This window comes from Schistocerca cancellata, chromosome 4 (assembly GCF_023864275.1).
Source record: "Schistocerca cancellata isolate TAMUIC-IGC-003103 chromosome 4, iqSchCanc2.1, whole genome shotgun sequence".
Lineage (NCBI taxonomy): Eukaryota > Metazoa > Arthropoda > Insecta > Orthoptera > Acrididae > Schistocerca > Schistocerca cancellata.
The window spans coordinates 307,346,678-307,363,729 of NC_064629.1; the positions used below are offsets into that span (position 1 = coordinate 307,346,678).

General features: G+C 39.6%; 1 protein-coding gene across 1 annotated transcript in view; it reads right to left on the reverse strand.

Moving 5' to 3' along the window:
• Positions 1-691: 691 nt before the first annotated feature.
• Positions 692-17,052, reverse strand: part of LOC126184722 (putative hydroxypyruvate isomerase) — a 50,195-nt gene continuing 33,834 nt past the window's right edge. Inside the window, exons 3-5 of the mRNA XM_049927249.1 lie at positions 15,768-15,940; positions 4,999-5,118; positions 692-991 (exon numbers count right to left, since the gene is read on the reverse strand). Of these exons, the coding sequence (XP_049783206.1) occupies positions 804-991; positions 4,999-5,118; positions 15,768-15,940 (481 nt within the window). The 3' untranslated portion in view covers positions 692-803. The remainder of the gene's footprint in view (positions 992-4,998; positions 5,119-15,767; positions 15,941-17,052) is intronic.

Below are 17,052 nucleotides of genomic sequence, written 5' to 3' on the forward strand. Positions count from 1 at the left end.
CATATCCACCTCTCCTCAGTCTGCCTCTTCTTCTGTTATATCTCCCCCTTCCAATCCACTTCTCCATGGCATTGTGCACTGTGCACAACTCCCCCTTCCTATGCCAGAATGAACTCACCAGTGTCACATACTTATACCATTAGCTTACTGCCTCTATATCCCACCCATCAGCTAACATTCCCCAAATGTCCCTCCCACATCTCGACTACTTTCTCCCCTCACCCTAGCTGAGCTGCAATGCTGGCACAATGTAATCTGCTGGGACAACATAGCTGTCTGTGTAGGTGTATGTGCAGTCTGTTAGCTCTGAAGAAGGATTTGTCCGAAAGATTAGCAACATACACTGTCTTGTTTATGTGCCTATTGATGATCTGATGCCTCAGATACACAGTGACTTGTTACATTTACCGCTTTCATTATTTATGTTCCACCAGGACTTTCTTTTAGCATATGTACGGTCACTTGATTTGGAAATGTACTCCGAATTTTTAAATGTGGCTTATCTCAACAATGCTTAATCATTCATATTTTTCTCACAGATGCCTCAGATATTTGATGATGCAGACACAAATTTTGGATGTTTGTCATTGAAAGGCGTGTAATTACAGTTAATAGCAACTCGATAGATGAATTATTTATAACTGACAAAATTATTTAAAGGAATCCAACATTGCAAAAGAAAGTAGATGAATTAAAAGTTCAAATTTTTATTACATATATTTTCATGCTTTGCAATTAAAAAAATCCCAAAATATAAATATTTGTTCCAGAAAACACCTCTACAAAATATTTTTCAACAAGAATTACTGTGTAACTCTATAATTCTGAATCCATTTCAACCCTTCTCTTGTTCCCTTTGCTGGTTTGTACTCCAAACCAATCCAACCATCATAACCATTATCTTTTAGAACATCAAATATGTAGCTGTAATTTACTTCACCAGGTGTGTCAGGTTCATTTCTGTTGGGCACTTGGGCAATCTGGATGTGGCCTATGGACACAAGAAATAATTAATATGTTGAAAACATCATTAAACTAAAATACAGTATGGTACACAGATAATCTAAATGTAAATTTTCCATTAGTCTTAAACAATCACGCAGCCAAACGCTTCATAATACGTTCACATTCTTAACTTTTTGATGTCATTATCTGAGGTAATGCCACATGTTTTACCTGCAATATAAAATTCTTCCATAACTTTTTTTGCATACTTTATATACAGGACTCTCTTGTAAGAGTTGTCAAGCACATTTTCTCTGGTGTTTCAGCATATATTTGCAACTTCATTTTTGCATTGTGCAGGTGGATTCAGCCCAAACAAACAGTGCTCATTACTTTCATGTGATGCCCAGTGTCGATGGAAAGCATTGGTTTGTTTGCCATTACAAACAGAATTATTTTTAAAACAGAACTTTACATGCCCATTCGATAGAGCAGTCTCAGATTACTCTAGTGTGTGTGTGTGTGTGTGTGTGTGTGTGTGTGTGTGTGTGTGTGTTTTTTTTAAAATAGGGATAGTAAAACTCGAAGAATAACCAGTACTCCGGCAGTGACAGCACTGTCACATTCCGCACTGACTGCTACTGCAAAGTATGCAGTGCTACTGAGTCACTGCTGGCATGCTGTTTTTTCTGTGTTTCATCTGTCCCTGTAAATACATATAGATAAAATAAATATCACACTAGACTAAAATGGGCCCGCTCTATTTCACGGGTGCATAAAATTCCAGTTTAAAAATAATTTTGTTTGTAATGGGAAACAAACAAATGTTTTCCATCAACAATGGGCTTTGCATGAAAGATGTGAAGAGTGTTTTTTGTGTGGGCTGACTCGTACAGAGTAAATGTACCTATTGTTTCTTAGGAGAGACATCCTGTATATTTCTCAATACTATGACAAATTTGTAGGAACGATTATAATTTCCAATTGCTGCCACAAGTACACTACTGTTCACTGTACCAAATATAAAGACCACTGCAGAGAATACATGCTATCTGACATCTGGCTGTGCATCGGAGGGCATTTACTTCTGCATGCCACAAGATTAGACGAAGTGTTCAATGCCACATTCACAATTAGCTGTCAAGCTCAGCTTGCTATTGCTCTGTATATTTCCACAGAATTACTCAATCCATCTTGTTATGTGCTTTTGCATTTTCAATGCTAATTTTGAACAGATAACTGAAGTCTGGAGTCAACCCCCCAGTTCTTTAAACAAATGAAGGACAGCATCCCATGTCTTACAGAGGCTGTGCCATGAGTCATGCTTCAAAATTTTATCTGATAATAATTTGTACAGATTCTTGGACTGTTATAACAATATGCTTTGGGCTGGGATTTGGTACACTCTTGGCTTATTGAGACCCACACCATGTTTTTAATCAGCCCAGCACTAAAAGTCTAATTTTGACAGGTTGGTGGAATATATGTGGCACCTCCTGCTTCTCCATTATGCAGGTAGTTATGCACCACCGCAATGAAGAGAGCTGGTTGGGCAGGACTCCTCAGCCAGTTCTTTTTACGTATTGCTGTGGCTCAGAAGGACCTGCATGTGAACCCTAGCTCCCTCCTTGTGCACAACTGTAACAGTTGGTGGAGGTATGTACGTAAAAATGTTTCCTTCTATTGTCACACCATACTTTCTCAGCTTGCCCATGTTGTCCATAACCAAAGTACGTTTACACTGTGCCATAACTAAATGCCAGCCAGGATACTTTGCTGCTCCCACTTGATAGCAATGAATCAGTTCATGGAGATTACTTTTAGATCACCAATGGCATGCAAGAAAAGAGATAATGCGTTTTTCACACTGAAATTTAAATCTTTTTTATCTAGAACTCAATTTGCTTATAGAGGTTAGATTTGACTGGTGCGCACAAAGTTAGCATTATTAACAGTTCTGCAGTAACAGCTGTGGGTTACTGTCCACCATTTCCTTGAATAACTGAGACGGCTGTTGGAATAGGACATGAGTTTCAATTAAATTAACTGCTGTAGAACATGTCATCTGACTGCTGTTTCCCTTACTGGCTATTTAAAATCTGCTGATGACAAAGCATCTCGCATTCACATCACACCTCACAGTGGGCACTGTTAACATTACTCTGTAAAATGCTAAGCAATAGCACGTTTGACAGAGTACAGTACATCTGCAATGCCTATAGCCAAGCAGCATATTACAGCTGATGCGGAAACACTGTAACTGCCATGTAATAAATATCAAACAACAAGTAGTTTTATATCAGGGTATAGACTTCCTTACATCATACAAAGGTATTTCATCAGAATGAGTAAATGGATGAAACTGTGTTGGAACAGGGTTCAACTATACAAACAAAATTTTAACCATTCTATTAGAGAGATTTAACAGAAGTCACATAATCCTGTTCTACTGTTATTGGTATTGTGATACAGAAGTGTAAGGCATATATAAAAACCAATCGTCATCCCTACAGGCCAGAGAAATTAACTGATGCAGCTCTGGTACAAAGGTCAGCGAGAGAAAGATCCAATAAAAAGTGATTGTACCTAATTTTCATTGTTGTGCAGCTACGCAAAAGCTACAGATCACAAGAACAAAGGAGTGGGGAAAACAAAACTGTCACTGGACTGTGAAATAGTAGAAGTCAGTTATATAGGATGATGAGTCACAGTACATGATGTGACAATAAGAGGCACCTGTGTGGTCCTGGAAAATGCCTGGCAAACAGCACTTGCCTAAGTATGACACTGTGACTGTGAAATTTGGTGACAAATTGATGGTCACAGATATTTACGTGTTTTAGGTTCAAATGATTAGTTTATTATTTACACCATAAAAAGAACAAAGATGTACTTTGGAAATTTGTGATAAGGTCTTATGGAACCAAACTGCTGAGGTCATCGGTCCCTAAGCTTACAGACTACTTAAACTAACTTATGCTAAGGACAACAGACACATGCATTCCCGAGGGAGGACGTGAACCTCCAATGGAGGGGGGTAGCTGCATGGACCATGACAAGGCGCCTCAGACAGCTCGGCTACCCCACGTGGCAAAAGATGTACTTATAAACAATTTTTTAACACCATGCTTCCCACATTGTGGCAAAAATTGAAACTGCATCTTTTGTGACTTACATCTATTACAGATCAGTGAAAATAATTCCATAGATATTAAATAGTGTAGTGGTAGCAACCAAAGGTGTTACAAACTGTTACCCACAGGTCTTCAGTCTTTAGAAAACAATGATTGTCACATAACATATTGGAACATATCAACTGAGTCTCGCAAGGATGAAATCCAGTTGGCAATATTAGCTTGACCACATGCAGGAGAGGGTGAAATTAGTTATCAAAATTGGTTGCAAATATTAATTACACATATATGGTTGAGGCTGAAATTTTTATTGTTATTGTTGTTATTATCATCTTCTTTATTACAACTAATTATTATCTAGACATAAATGTCTTTCTATCATTGACATCAATTTCATGGTTGACATATTTATATATTATAATTTAGATGTCTTGTAATTGTGTGGCAGTGTTTACACTTCACTCTAATCTGGATACGCATCTTAATGACTACATAGATGACTATACTTTTTGTGTTAACATCCGATGAGCAATTCAAAACCCATAGCAGTTAATAAATGACATTAAATACAGCTGTGTGAGGAGTATATCACAATGAAGAGCAAAAAATAGTTCATTATCCTCCATGACAAACTTCATTATCTCACCTGTTCTGTTTATTCAGAAACAAAATCTTTTAAACTAAACCTAGAACAACTGTAATAAACCAAGTAATGAATTAGTGCAGTAAACTGTCCTTCAGGAGAACCTTAGAATAAATCCTAGTCTGGCTATCATAATTTAGGTTTCTTGTTAACTTAAAGCCCTTCAGTCAAATGCCTAAATAGTTTTCAAATAGCTTTGTCAAAAACTAGCAAGTGCTGTATAAGTGCAGAAAAGAATTTTGTTAGTTATTTTATGTAAAATAATTAATTACATACCAACATATGGTAGGGCCATTTTAATTGTGTGTGTCAGGTCGCCTTGTAAGTGTTGAACATGGAATAAATCCATCATCAACCTTAGATTTGGACTATTTATTCTTCTGACAATGTCCAGCCCTTAAAGAGAGAAAAAAAATGCTCTATCAGAATACCATCACATCTTTTTATCCTAATTAAACTTGCAAACAGTTGACATATTTTATTTTATTACAATAAAAGTAACCAGCAAATAAATGTTTGCAATGCTGTGCAAGCTTCTTCATATCTGAATAACGGTTGCAACCTTCATCCGTTTGAACCTGCTTGCTCTAGTCATGTTTAGGTCTCCTTCAACAAGTGCAGTTGTGCCACAAATTTCTTTCCTCCCAAGAAATTATATTTAGTAGCTCCTCATTAGTTACAAGATCTGCCCATCTAGTCTTCAGCATTCATCTGTATCATTAAATTTCAGAAGCTTCTGTTATCTTATTGTCTGAACTGCTTACCATTAATGTTTCACTTCTACATATACAGATAGTGGTAGTATTGTGTACGCAAGGTATAAAAAGTACCACATTGGTGCAGCTGTCACCTGTAATCAGGTGATTCATGTGAAAATATTTCCAATGTGATTATGACCGCACAATGGGAATTAACAGACTTGGAATGCGGATGGTAGCTGAAGCTAGATGCATGGGACATTCCATTTTGGAAATCAATAGGGAATTCAATATTCTTAGATCCCCAGTGTCAAGTGTGTGCCAAGAATACCACATTTCAGGCATTACCTCTCACCACAGTCAACGCAAGAGCCGCTGGCATTCACTTAACGGACAAGAGCAGCACTTGTCAGTGCTAACAGATGAGCAACACTTTGCAAAATAACTACAGAAATCAATGTACAACAAATGTATCCATTAGGACAGTACAGTGAAATCTGGCATTAATAGACTATGGCAGCAGACAGCTGATGCGAGTGCCTTTACTAACAACACAACATCGCCTGCAGTGCCTCACCAGGGCTCGTGACAATATCAGTTGGACCTTGGACGATTGGAAAACTATAGCCTGGTCAGATGAGTCTTGATTTTAGTTGGTAAGAAAGGGTGGTAGGGTACAAATGTGGTGCAGTCCCTATGAAGCCATGGACCCAAATTGTCAGCAAGGCACTGTGCAAGCTGGTGGTGGCTCCACAATGATGTGAACTGTGTTTACATGGAATGGATTGGGTTCTCTGCTCCAACTGAATCAATCAGTGGCTGGAAATGGTTATGCTCGGCTACTTGGAGACCATTTGCAGTCATTCGTGGACTTCATGTTCCCAAACAACAATGGAATTTTTATGGATGACAATGATCCTTGTCAACGGGCCACAATTGTTTGCAATTGGTTTTAAGAACATGTTGGACAATTTGAGTGACTGATTTGACCACGCATCAAACATTTATGGGACATAATCAGGAGACCAGTTCGTGTAGAAAATCCTCCACTGGAAATACTTTTGTAGTTGCGGACGGCTATAAAAGCAGCATGGCTCAATATTTCGGTAGGAGACTTCTAGCAATTTGTTGAGTCTATGACATGTTGAGTTGCTGCACTATGGTGGGCAAAAGGAGGTCTGATACAATATTAGGAGGTATCCCATGACTTTCGTCACCTCAGTGTAAGGCTACAAATATCTTCAGAAAAATCTCCCTAACATTTAACAGTTGATGTCAACAAATTCTTCTTTTTCAGAAATGCTTGTCTTGCATTTTATATCCTCTCTATGTTGGCCATCATCAGTCATTTTACTGCCCAAATGCTGAAACCCATCAGCTTCTTTTAGTGTCCGATTTCCTACTCTAATTCCCACACCATCATGTAATTTTTATTTGACTACATACTATTATCCTTGTTTTACTTTCATTGGTGTTCATCTAATAACCTCTTTCATTCTGTTCAACAGCTCTTCCAAGTTGTTAGACATCTCTGTCAGACTTACAAAGTCATAAGCAAACATCAAAGTTTTTATTCTTTCTCCCTGAACTCTCCTTTCTCTTCTAAATTTCTCCTTGATTTCCTTTACTGTTTGTTCAATGTACAGATTGAATAACATCAGGGACAGACTACAACACTGTTTTATTTCGCTGTTAACTATTGCTTCCCTTTCATGTCCTTTGACTCTTAGAATGACAGTCTGGATCCGGTACAAGTTGTAAATAATCCTTTGCCCATTGCATTTTGTCCCAGCAACTTCAAACTTTTGAAGTGTGTATTCCAATCAATATTGTCAAAAGCTTTCTCTAAATATACTGATGCCATAAACATAGATTTGACTTTCTTAAATCTACCTTCTAAGATAAGGTGGAGGGTCAATATTGTGCCTCACGTCTTCCTACACTTCTCTGGAACCCAAAATGATCTACAGCTGAGTTTGGTACCCACCATTTTTTTCCAGTCTTCTGTAAATGTCAGTATTTTGCAAGCACAGCCTATTAAACTGATAGTTCTGTAGTAACTCACACTTGTCAACACCTTTCTTATTTGGAGTTGGAATTACATTCTTCCTTAAGTTTGAGGATACTTTGCCTGTCACATATATCTTACATACCTAGTGGAATAGTTCTTTCAGAGCTGGCTCTCTCAAGAATATCAGTCATTCTGAGGGAACGTCATTTATTCCAGAGATCTTGTTTCCACTTAGGTCTTTCAGTGCTCTGTCAAATGCTTCTAGCAGTATTGTATCTCCCATCTTATCTTCAACCACTTCTCTTCTCTTTCTATAACACTGTCCTCAAGTTTTTTTCTATCGTGTTCATCTGGGATCCAACAACTGCACACACAGGCACGTGCTGCCATCTCTCTTGCCACTGCAATACCATTGTGGGAGATAGCAGGAAAACAGTACAACAATATTGTAAGCACACTGAGTTGCTGTTAACTGCATATCCCAAAGCCACCACGGTAATACACGGTGCCAGCTTTGCCACTAGTTGTGTGAAAGCAATCAGCGCTGCCATTGCGGGCACCAGTTCTTCCTCCAAAGGTCACATGCCCACTGATTTTCAGAGCAGTATTTTTCCATTGGGTGGCTATAAAGGACATCACCTGGCCACTTTGCCCCAGTCTGCATCAGGAGTCATTCAGGTCTGAGTACCAATTGCATCTTGCTGGCTCCTCAATCGGAGCTCCCTCTGTCCTGCGCAGTCATTTGCCCTGAGCCACGTCTGAGAGTTCACTCCACGTCTCCTCAGAGTTCTCTGTGCTGGGCCCGACATCCGCGGCACCCGTGACCCATCAGTATGCAGCTCACTGTCGTTTCCAGATTATGCCGGCCACGTATGCAGCCCATCTGATGGAGCTCCTCTCTCTGATCATTTGATGCTTCCACCTCACTGGACACCATCTCTGACTACCCAGGTCTAGCACCTCATGGACCTCAAGTACTGACTGTCCTCTAACTCTACTGATCTCCAACAATATGGCTGCATCAATGTCTCCCTTGGAAGAACTCTTCTAGTATGTCAGTCACTATCGGTGGATTGGATTTGGATTCATGTTCGAATAACTATGTTGCTGTAATCAGTTTAGGAGTGTAAATAAAGTTAATTTATTCTTGCTACCTCGGGGCACATTTGTAAGTGTGGCTCTCTCAGCCACAACACAAAAGTTTCCCTTGTGCAGCCCTTCTATACTTACTTCCTTCCAGCTTTCAGCTATTCCTTCTTTACTTAGTCATCTGAGTGCTTGGTATTCACACAGCTGCTTCTATTTTCTCCATAGGTCAGTTTAATTTTCCTATAGGCAGCATCTATTGTTGCATTAAAAATGATATTCCATATGTTACTAATGTGAATATTTCTGAACCACAAGATTTTTGGACAATTGCGTGATTTATTCCGTAATTATATGTTAGTGAATGTTCTTGGTAGACTAAAAGGAAATTTAACTTTGCATTAAAAAACTGCTCCTAAGTCTCAGGTTCTCAGCACTGGGCTAGCTCATGTCATCCAATGACATTAACAAACCAGAGGCAAATAGGCTGCAAAATTTCTTTTAGAGCAACTCTTGTTTTGTATTAGATTTCCAGATAATTCCCCTCATAAAGGCTTTCAATGTATTATTGCCACTAGTCTGTTACTTCTTTGGAGTGAAATAATGTTTTGTGTCATTAATCTTTATCCCCATTTCTCATCATATGTATGAAATCTTTATGTATACTACATCATTTCTTCCTACAGTTACTAACTTTATGAGTCTCTAACTTTTCCTTTGACATCTGCACTTTCTGCTGTTTTCATTTCTGGGCAATCAATAATGTTACAGTTTTCTTCAACATTCTGCATCTTTCAACATTTACATGTTTGAATTAAATTATTTTACAGGTTATCCACGTTTTCTTTATTGCCTGTAAGAGTAAATCCATGCCATGAAGGCAGACAACAGAAACATCAGGCCTACGGGCTGACTAGGGTGGCTGAAAGGTAAACACAGTTCTGCCAAAAGCAGAGCACGTGGCAGGTATAAGCCACAGGTAAGAGCACTACAGTTTTCTCTGAGGTCAGAGAACTCGGGAACCACATTTCTTTTGTGAAAATGGCTGGTAATGGCAAGCAGGGTGAAAAAAAATTATATCCACAAAATTAAGTGCTACACTTTAGAAAGGTCATAGTCGATAACCACATTTACCAAAATGTTCATGACAATGAGAGGAATTAATTGCCACTAAACCAGTGTAGCAGTACTATTATTGTTACAATGTTAATGCAAATGAATATACCCTCTGTTTAATAACTATTTAATGCACTGAACTACCTATCTACATAAACAGTGCATCAAACATTAGCTGAAGATGTCAGGTAATGCCACTGAACATCTCAAACCAGCCTGATTAATTATTACTGAATACGCAAATTATGCGATAACCAGGAATTCACCACAGATACACAGTGCATGAACCAGGATAGAAGAGGGAGGCCATTTTTTACCTTTCCCCTGATATGCAACATGTGACTTTGTGGTAATTCAGGTAATTAATTATGTTAGCATTTAAGAGATGTAGGTCATTTGGACTGGGTGCCTCTACTGTAATATCTGACTGCATTACCATAATGAGAACAGAAAGGATCTTGAACTGAATATGTCAGTCCTAATGTAGTATATGTATTCCAACATGTTTCTGCATATTTATTAATGAGTGCATGAGCACTTGTTTTGTAACTTAGTTAATTATTCATGTACTGTTCAAGGTGTATTGTTTTGCAAGGTCTCAGAAGGTCCTGTCAGGGGAAGTGCTTCTCTTAGCATCTGTAATTATGCTATAAGTGTGTCTAAATTTGAATGATGGTCCATTTTATTAAATTGGCAGCTAAATGGCAAACTGAGGGCACAGAAATGGAGCACTCAAGATCTTATGCATTTGATTGTCAATCCTGCAGGCACTTGTGTCAATCGACAGTGTGCATTTTTAAGTGATTGGTTCTTGCCACTGGGCCTGGGTGTGCTTGAAGTATTCTACAACTTTGTTCAGACTAAGCACAATTTCAGCAAAGTGCACACACACAATTTGTATTACTGTTATGACACTAATTATTATGAGGGAACTTTGAACATAGAGGTTTTTCCAACAGTTTCAAGTGATTGAGTTAAAAGGGTAGTAGAGATTTGACTTTTAACACTCATGACTTAGATTTTGTGCATGTTTGCCATGATGTACTTAAATTTAAGAAGCTGCTTGTAGAGTACCGTAAGGCCGCCATTCACAGTGTGTTATCGAAGTGATTTAAATAAACCTGATTTCATTTGAAAATTATAAATTTTAGTTTGGCCCACTACATTAACCCTCTGGGATTTATACCATTCATCAATTTTTAATCATTTTTATTTATGTAATTCCACAATTCTGCCATACACTATCTCACCAAAGTATTAGTGGACATTATTAGGGATGTATCAATGCTTTGCCATTACGATGGCATGAACTCTGCAGGGAACACTTTCAAGGAGGTATCTGAATGTATATAGAATAGCAGCTCATTCTTCCTCAAGAACTGATACCAGAGAAGGTAGTGGTGTTGGACATTGGAATCTGGAGCAAAATCAACATTCCAACTCATCCCAAAAGTGTTCCATTGAGTTCAGGTCAGGGCTCTGGACACGCCAATCAGTTTCAGGAATGTTATTGTTCATAATCCATTGTCTCACAGATGCTGTTTTATGACAGGATGCATTGACATCCCGAGACAGTCAGTCATTGTCTCCAAACTGTACCACTACTGTATGCAGTATACAATGCTGTAAAATGTGTTCATACCCCTCCACATTTAGTATTTGTTTAAGGGCAATAAAGGGAACAGCCTCTTGCCACAAAAAGTACCCCCATACCATAACAGTAACTCCTCTGTACTTCACTGTTGGCACTACACACAGTGGCAGGTAATGTTCTCCAGGCATCTGTTAAACCCAAACCCTCCCATCGGATTACCACCGGATATAGCTTGAGTCATTACTAAACATCATTCATTTCCAGTCATTCACTGTCCAGTGGCATCGATCTTTATGCCACCCCAAGCATTGCTTAAGCACTGACTACAGTAATATGTGGTTTATGAGGAGCTGCTCAACCACTTTATCCCATTCTTGTTAATTCCCTATGCACAGTCACTGTGCTAGCTGTGCTGCTAGTAACACTCTACACCTCATGACTGATTTCTTCTATTGATTTTTTCCCCCAACCTTCTGCAGTGATTGATGGTGGTCTCTGTCTGCTAATACATGTGGTGTACATGGTCCTGGTTTAGCTGTGATTGTTTCTTCACATTACCATTTCACAGTAACTTCATCAACAGCCAACTTGGGCAGCTTTAGAAGGGTTGAAATGTTGCTGCTGGGTTTGTTGCTCACATGACATCCTCTGTCCAGTCCACATTTGAAGTCACTGAGTTCTCCTGAATGACCCACTCTGCTGTTATTGCTTTTCTGCTGACAACACAATACTCCCCACCTCTTTTTTTATTCTGGCTGGTCTGTCTCTTGTGACATGTAGTGGGCAATTATGCATTATATAGGGGTGACTGCATACTTTTGAGCACATAGTGTTTTTAAATGTCTGAGCAAAAGAACACTTGTATATCTGCTGCAGAGTCTGCATGATAGCAGTGTGTGACCCACCCCTAAGATAGTGTGTTTCCTGATCACCCAGAACTTTATTTACTTATTTATTTATTTATTTCATTTAAAAAAGGGGATGAACCTGTCATGACTTCAGTTTTCCCTTTGATACATTCCAAATATCTTCAACTAGACTACTTGGAGTATTTTTGTTGCAATTCCTGCTTACAGCCTCTCACAGCTTAAAATTTATCCCATCCCCACTTATAATTTTTGCATTTTCTACTGTATCTCGCCCTTAATTTCTATTGAGTTCACATTACACTTTATTAAACTCCTGGAAATTGAAATAAGAACACCGTGAATTCATTGTCCCAGGAAGGGGAAACTTTATTGACACATTCCTGGGGTCAGATACATCACATGATCACACTGACAGAACCACAGGCACATAGACACAGGCAACAGAGCATGCACAATGTCGGCACTAGTACAGTGTATATCCACCTTTCGCAGCAATGCAGGCCGCTATTCTCCCATGGAGACGATCGTAGAGATGCTGGATGTAGTCCTGTGGAACGGCTTGCCATGCCATTTCCACCTGGCGCCTCAGTTGGACCAGCGTTCGTGCTGGACGTGCAGACCGCGTGAGACGACGCTTCATCCAGTCCCAAACATGCTCAATGGGGGACAGATCCGGAGATCTTGCTGGCCAGGGTAGTTGACTTACACCTTATAGAGCACGTTGGGTGGCACGGGATACATGCGGACGTGCATTGTCCTGTTGGAACAGCAAGTTCCCTTGCCGGTCTAGGAATGGTAGAACGATGGGTTCGATGACGGTTTGGATGTACCGTGCACTATTCAGTGTCCCCTCGACGATCACCAGTGGTGTACGGCCAGTGTAGGAGATCGCTCCCCACACCATGATGCCGGGTGTTGGCCCTGTGTGCCTCGGTCGTATGCAGTCCTGATTGTGGCGGTCACCTGCACGGCGCCAAACACGCATACGACCATCATTGGCACCAAGGCAGAAGCGACTCTCATCGCTGAAGACGACACGTCTCCATTCATCCCTCCATTCACGCCTGTCGCGACACCACTGGAGGCGGGCTGCACGATGTTGGGGCGTGAGCGGAAGACGGCCTAACGGTGTGCGGGACCGTAGCCCAGCTTCATGGAGACGGTTGCGAATGGTCCTCGCTGATACCCCAGGAGCAACAGTGTCCCTAATTTGCTGGGAAGTGGCGGTGCGGTCCCCTACGGCACTGCGTAGGATCCTACGGTCTTGGCGTGCATCCGTGCGTCGCTGTGGTCCGGTCCCAGGTCGACGGGCACGTGCACCTTCCGCCGACCACTGGCGACAACATCGATGTACTGTGGAGACCTCACGCCCCACGTGTTGAGCAATTCGGCGGTACGTCCACCCGGCCTTCCGCATGCCCACTATACGCCCTCGCTCAAAGTCCGTCAACTGCACATACGGTTCACGACCACGCTGTCGCGGCATGCTACCAGTGTTAAAGACTGCGGTGGAGCTCCGTATGCCACGGCAAACTGGCTGACACTGACGGCGGCGGTGCACAAATGCTGCGCAGCTAGCGCCATTCGACGGCCAACACCGCGGTTCCTGGTGTGTCCGCTGTGCCGTGCGTGTGATCATTGCTTGTACAGCCCTCTCGCAGTGTCCGGAGCAAGTATGGTGGGTCTGACACACCGGTGTCAATGTGTTCTTTTTTCCATTTCCAGGAGTGTATTACTAAGTTACAGTCTGCATTAAAATCACCACATGCTATACTTTGTAGACCAGTATCCAGCTTCTGAATTCTGGTCTAGCCATGAAATTATTCAACTGGTATCATTCTATATTATCTTGTCTGAAAAGAGTGTTTGCTATTACTAACTGTAACCTTTCACAAAATCCTAAATGTTTTTCTCCTCTTTCATTCATTCCTCCTACCATGTAAATCCTTTTATCCTCTCATAACATAATGTAATGGTTTCATACTATAATTTTCTGTCTGTTTTGTATACTTTATGGGCTTCTCAATTATTTCATATGTTTACCCCATTTCATTAACGTCTGTTGGCAAAGGGAACTTGATACATGTAGAATTTTTGTTGTAATAATTTTTTATTGTATAGTTTTAGAATATTTCAGCCACTCTGTGACCTTCATTCCCACATTTTTCTATTTTTGCTTTTGTTGCACTATACACTGTTGACAGGGCGATCACTCATGGAAGTGTTTGATTACATATAGGTCTCCTTGTTTTAATTTTTTTTCTTTTGATAAACTCAATAACATCTTAACTGCTTAGTGAAAGCTAGTGTTCACCACATATTCACTCATTCCACCAAGACAGTGATACACAATTTCTGTATGTCATAAAGAATTTTTAAATGAATGACTGAGACTCCTTGTAATAATGCTATGAAAAGCTGTTGTTTATACTGACAATGGTGGCCACAATGTTGATATCACAGATTTACTTTAAACTTTGTACATCTTTAGTACATCAAAGCAACATAATATGCAAGTAGTATAGTGCGCTACTCTCGCAATTCTGAGGAAATCGAAGAGAAGTTTTATGTGTCTATTATGTAACTAACTTATCTGTACATAGGTGCCAGAGGCCGACTGCGGTAGCTGAGCGGTTCTAGGCACTACAGTCTGGAACCGCGCAACCGCTACGGTCGCAGGTTTGAATCCTGCCTCGGGCATGGATGTGTGTGATGTCCTTAGGTTAGTTAGGTTTAAGTAGTTCTAGGTGACTGATGACCTCTGAAGTTAAGTCCCATAGTACTCAGAGCCATTTGAACCATAGGTTAGAGTTCATGGTAGTCAAGTGGTTAGTGTTCAAGTTTCATAAGATGAACATGTAAGAGGTGACGGTTTGATTCCTGCTCAAACCTTCATTTTATAGTACAAGTGTAAATTCTGTGATATTCAAAAAATTTGCATGTAAACTATTTGTTCTTGTTACACAGCTATGTCTCACTGCTATGCAGGTTAACTGCCAAATTGGGCTGGCCTGTGTGTCTGCAGCTTGAAGTGTTGAGTGCAAAGTAGTTCCAGGTACCTTATCAGATTGCAAGTGTGAGGGAGTTCACTAATCACGGCAGGCATACATTTTCAGGAAAACTACACATTGCTTCATTTACTTGTCAATAGTTGTAAATATGTTTGTTCTAATAATTAAATCTAATTAAAAACAGTAAGTAGTCAAATAACATGAAATTCACTACAACTTCATGCAAATACACGTGTTTTTTATTATTATATTATCTCTAAAATGTCATATAAATTAAACAATGTGACCAGTGATGAAATAAATATAGATTGAAAATTAAGTTTGAGCAGGAGATGAAACTTCGCTTTGGACACATTTGTCTTACGTAACTCGAACGCTGCCCACTTGACCACCATGAACTCTAGCGTTCGGCAGCTACGCCAGTAACATAATAGATGCATAAAACTTCTCTTGCCTTCTTTGCGGAATTGTCAGAGTAATGCACCTTGCTACTTGCACATTATGTTGTTTTAATAGCCTACTAAAGGATAGGAAGTTTGATGTAAATCTGTGATCACAGCGTCATGGTCTCCCCTTGTAATTTTTTTCCTGGAATGCTGAGTAATAGCACAAAGGCATGCAAACATCAATACATGACCTGTAAGTGTCGAGTTCACTCACCTTTTGAAAAATTATTCATGTAATAGTTTGGAACAGAATGTGGATTGATTGGTTCAATCAATCCTACAATACCCTCTTTCTCGAACAAAGATGCTGCATACTTAATGTTTTTCTCATAAATGTCGTCATTCACACTGCTTGGATTTTCAGCATTTCCAGACATCACATGAATCCTTCAAGAAGAAAAAAAAAGAACCAAGTGATCAGAAACAAACAATTTACAATGATGAACAGAAATTGTACTGCAGGGAAAAGTTTAATATGGTAACCATTACTACTATCTCTAACCCCAATGAAAGACATTTATAATATAGCCAGAGAAAGAAGTAGTGTACTTGTACATCACGGCATCACTTTTGCAATGGTGCTGTTACTAGAAACAAACTTCAGGGAAACATTCAAAATGTGTAAGATGCTATTTAATGACAGAGCCATGCGAAATTTGAAAGCACTGCAAATGGAGACAGTTTGCATTTTAACCAACCTTGCAGATGACAGTGGGATCATTGACAGGGTGTTTAATGTATGTAAGGAGGGAAAAAATAGTATCTTTCTCAATTCTTCTTAGAAAGCATATTCTCTTGTGGTGCCTTCCACTGGAGTTTGACTTGCACTACTGCCCCACTCTTGTACCTATTAAACAAAGCCATGGTGATATCCACAATTATGTTTTGGATCTTCCTTTTCTGCTCTATTAAACCAATCTAGTAAGGGAGTCCAACTGACATGTTACATTCAATAACAGATTGAACATGGGTTTTGTAAGACACCTCTTTTGTGGGTAAATTACATTTTCTTAGGATTCTTTCATGAATCTCAATCTAGCACCTCCTGTTCTTACAACCAGTTTTAAGTGACTGTTCTACTTTAGGACACATACTCCTAGTTTTTCTTTTTTTTTTTTTTTTTTTTCTTTTAGTAAAGTCTACAGTTAAACACATCTGTTTGATAATCCATCTTTTAATTTCTCTGTACACATGTGATGTTCAAGTGACCAATGATAAACTGTTGCTACATGGGGAAAAAGATCTTTTGTATTAAATATATAATTCTTACAGGTCCAGCAGCCTTTCCAAGACCCGTTATTTTGTTGTTAATACTACAAGAGAAAAGAGGAGTGGTAGTATGATATTCCGCACTGACAAAATTTTGGAATACGAAGTTCCGTATTTAGGCCTTCCCTGTGTCATCCTCTGTTTAAGTGTCAGTGTGGCCATGACTTATATTTTTATATAAGACTAAAACGTCTTCAGATTTTTTGTCATGTTGGTAGCAAAAATTTCAC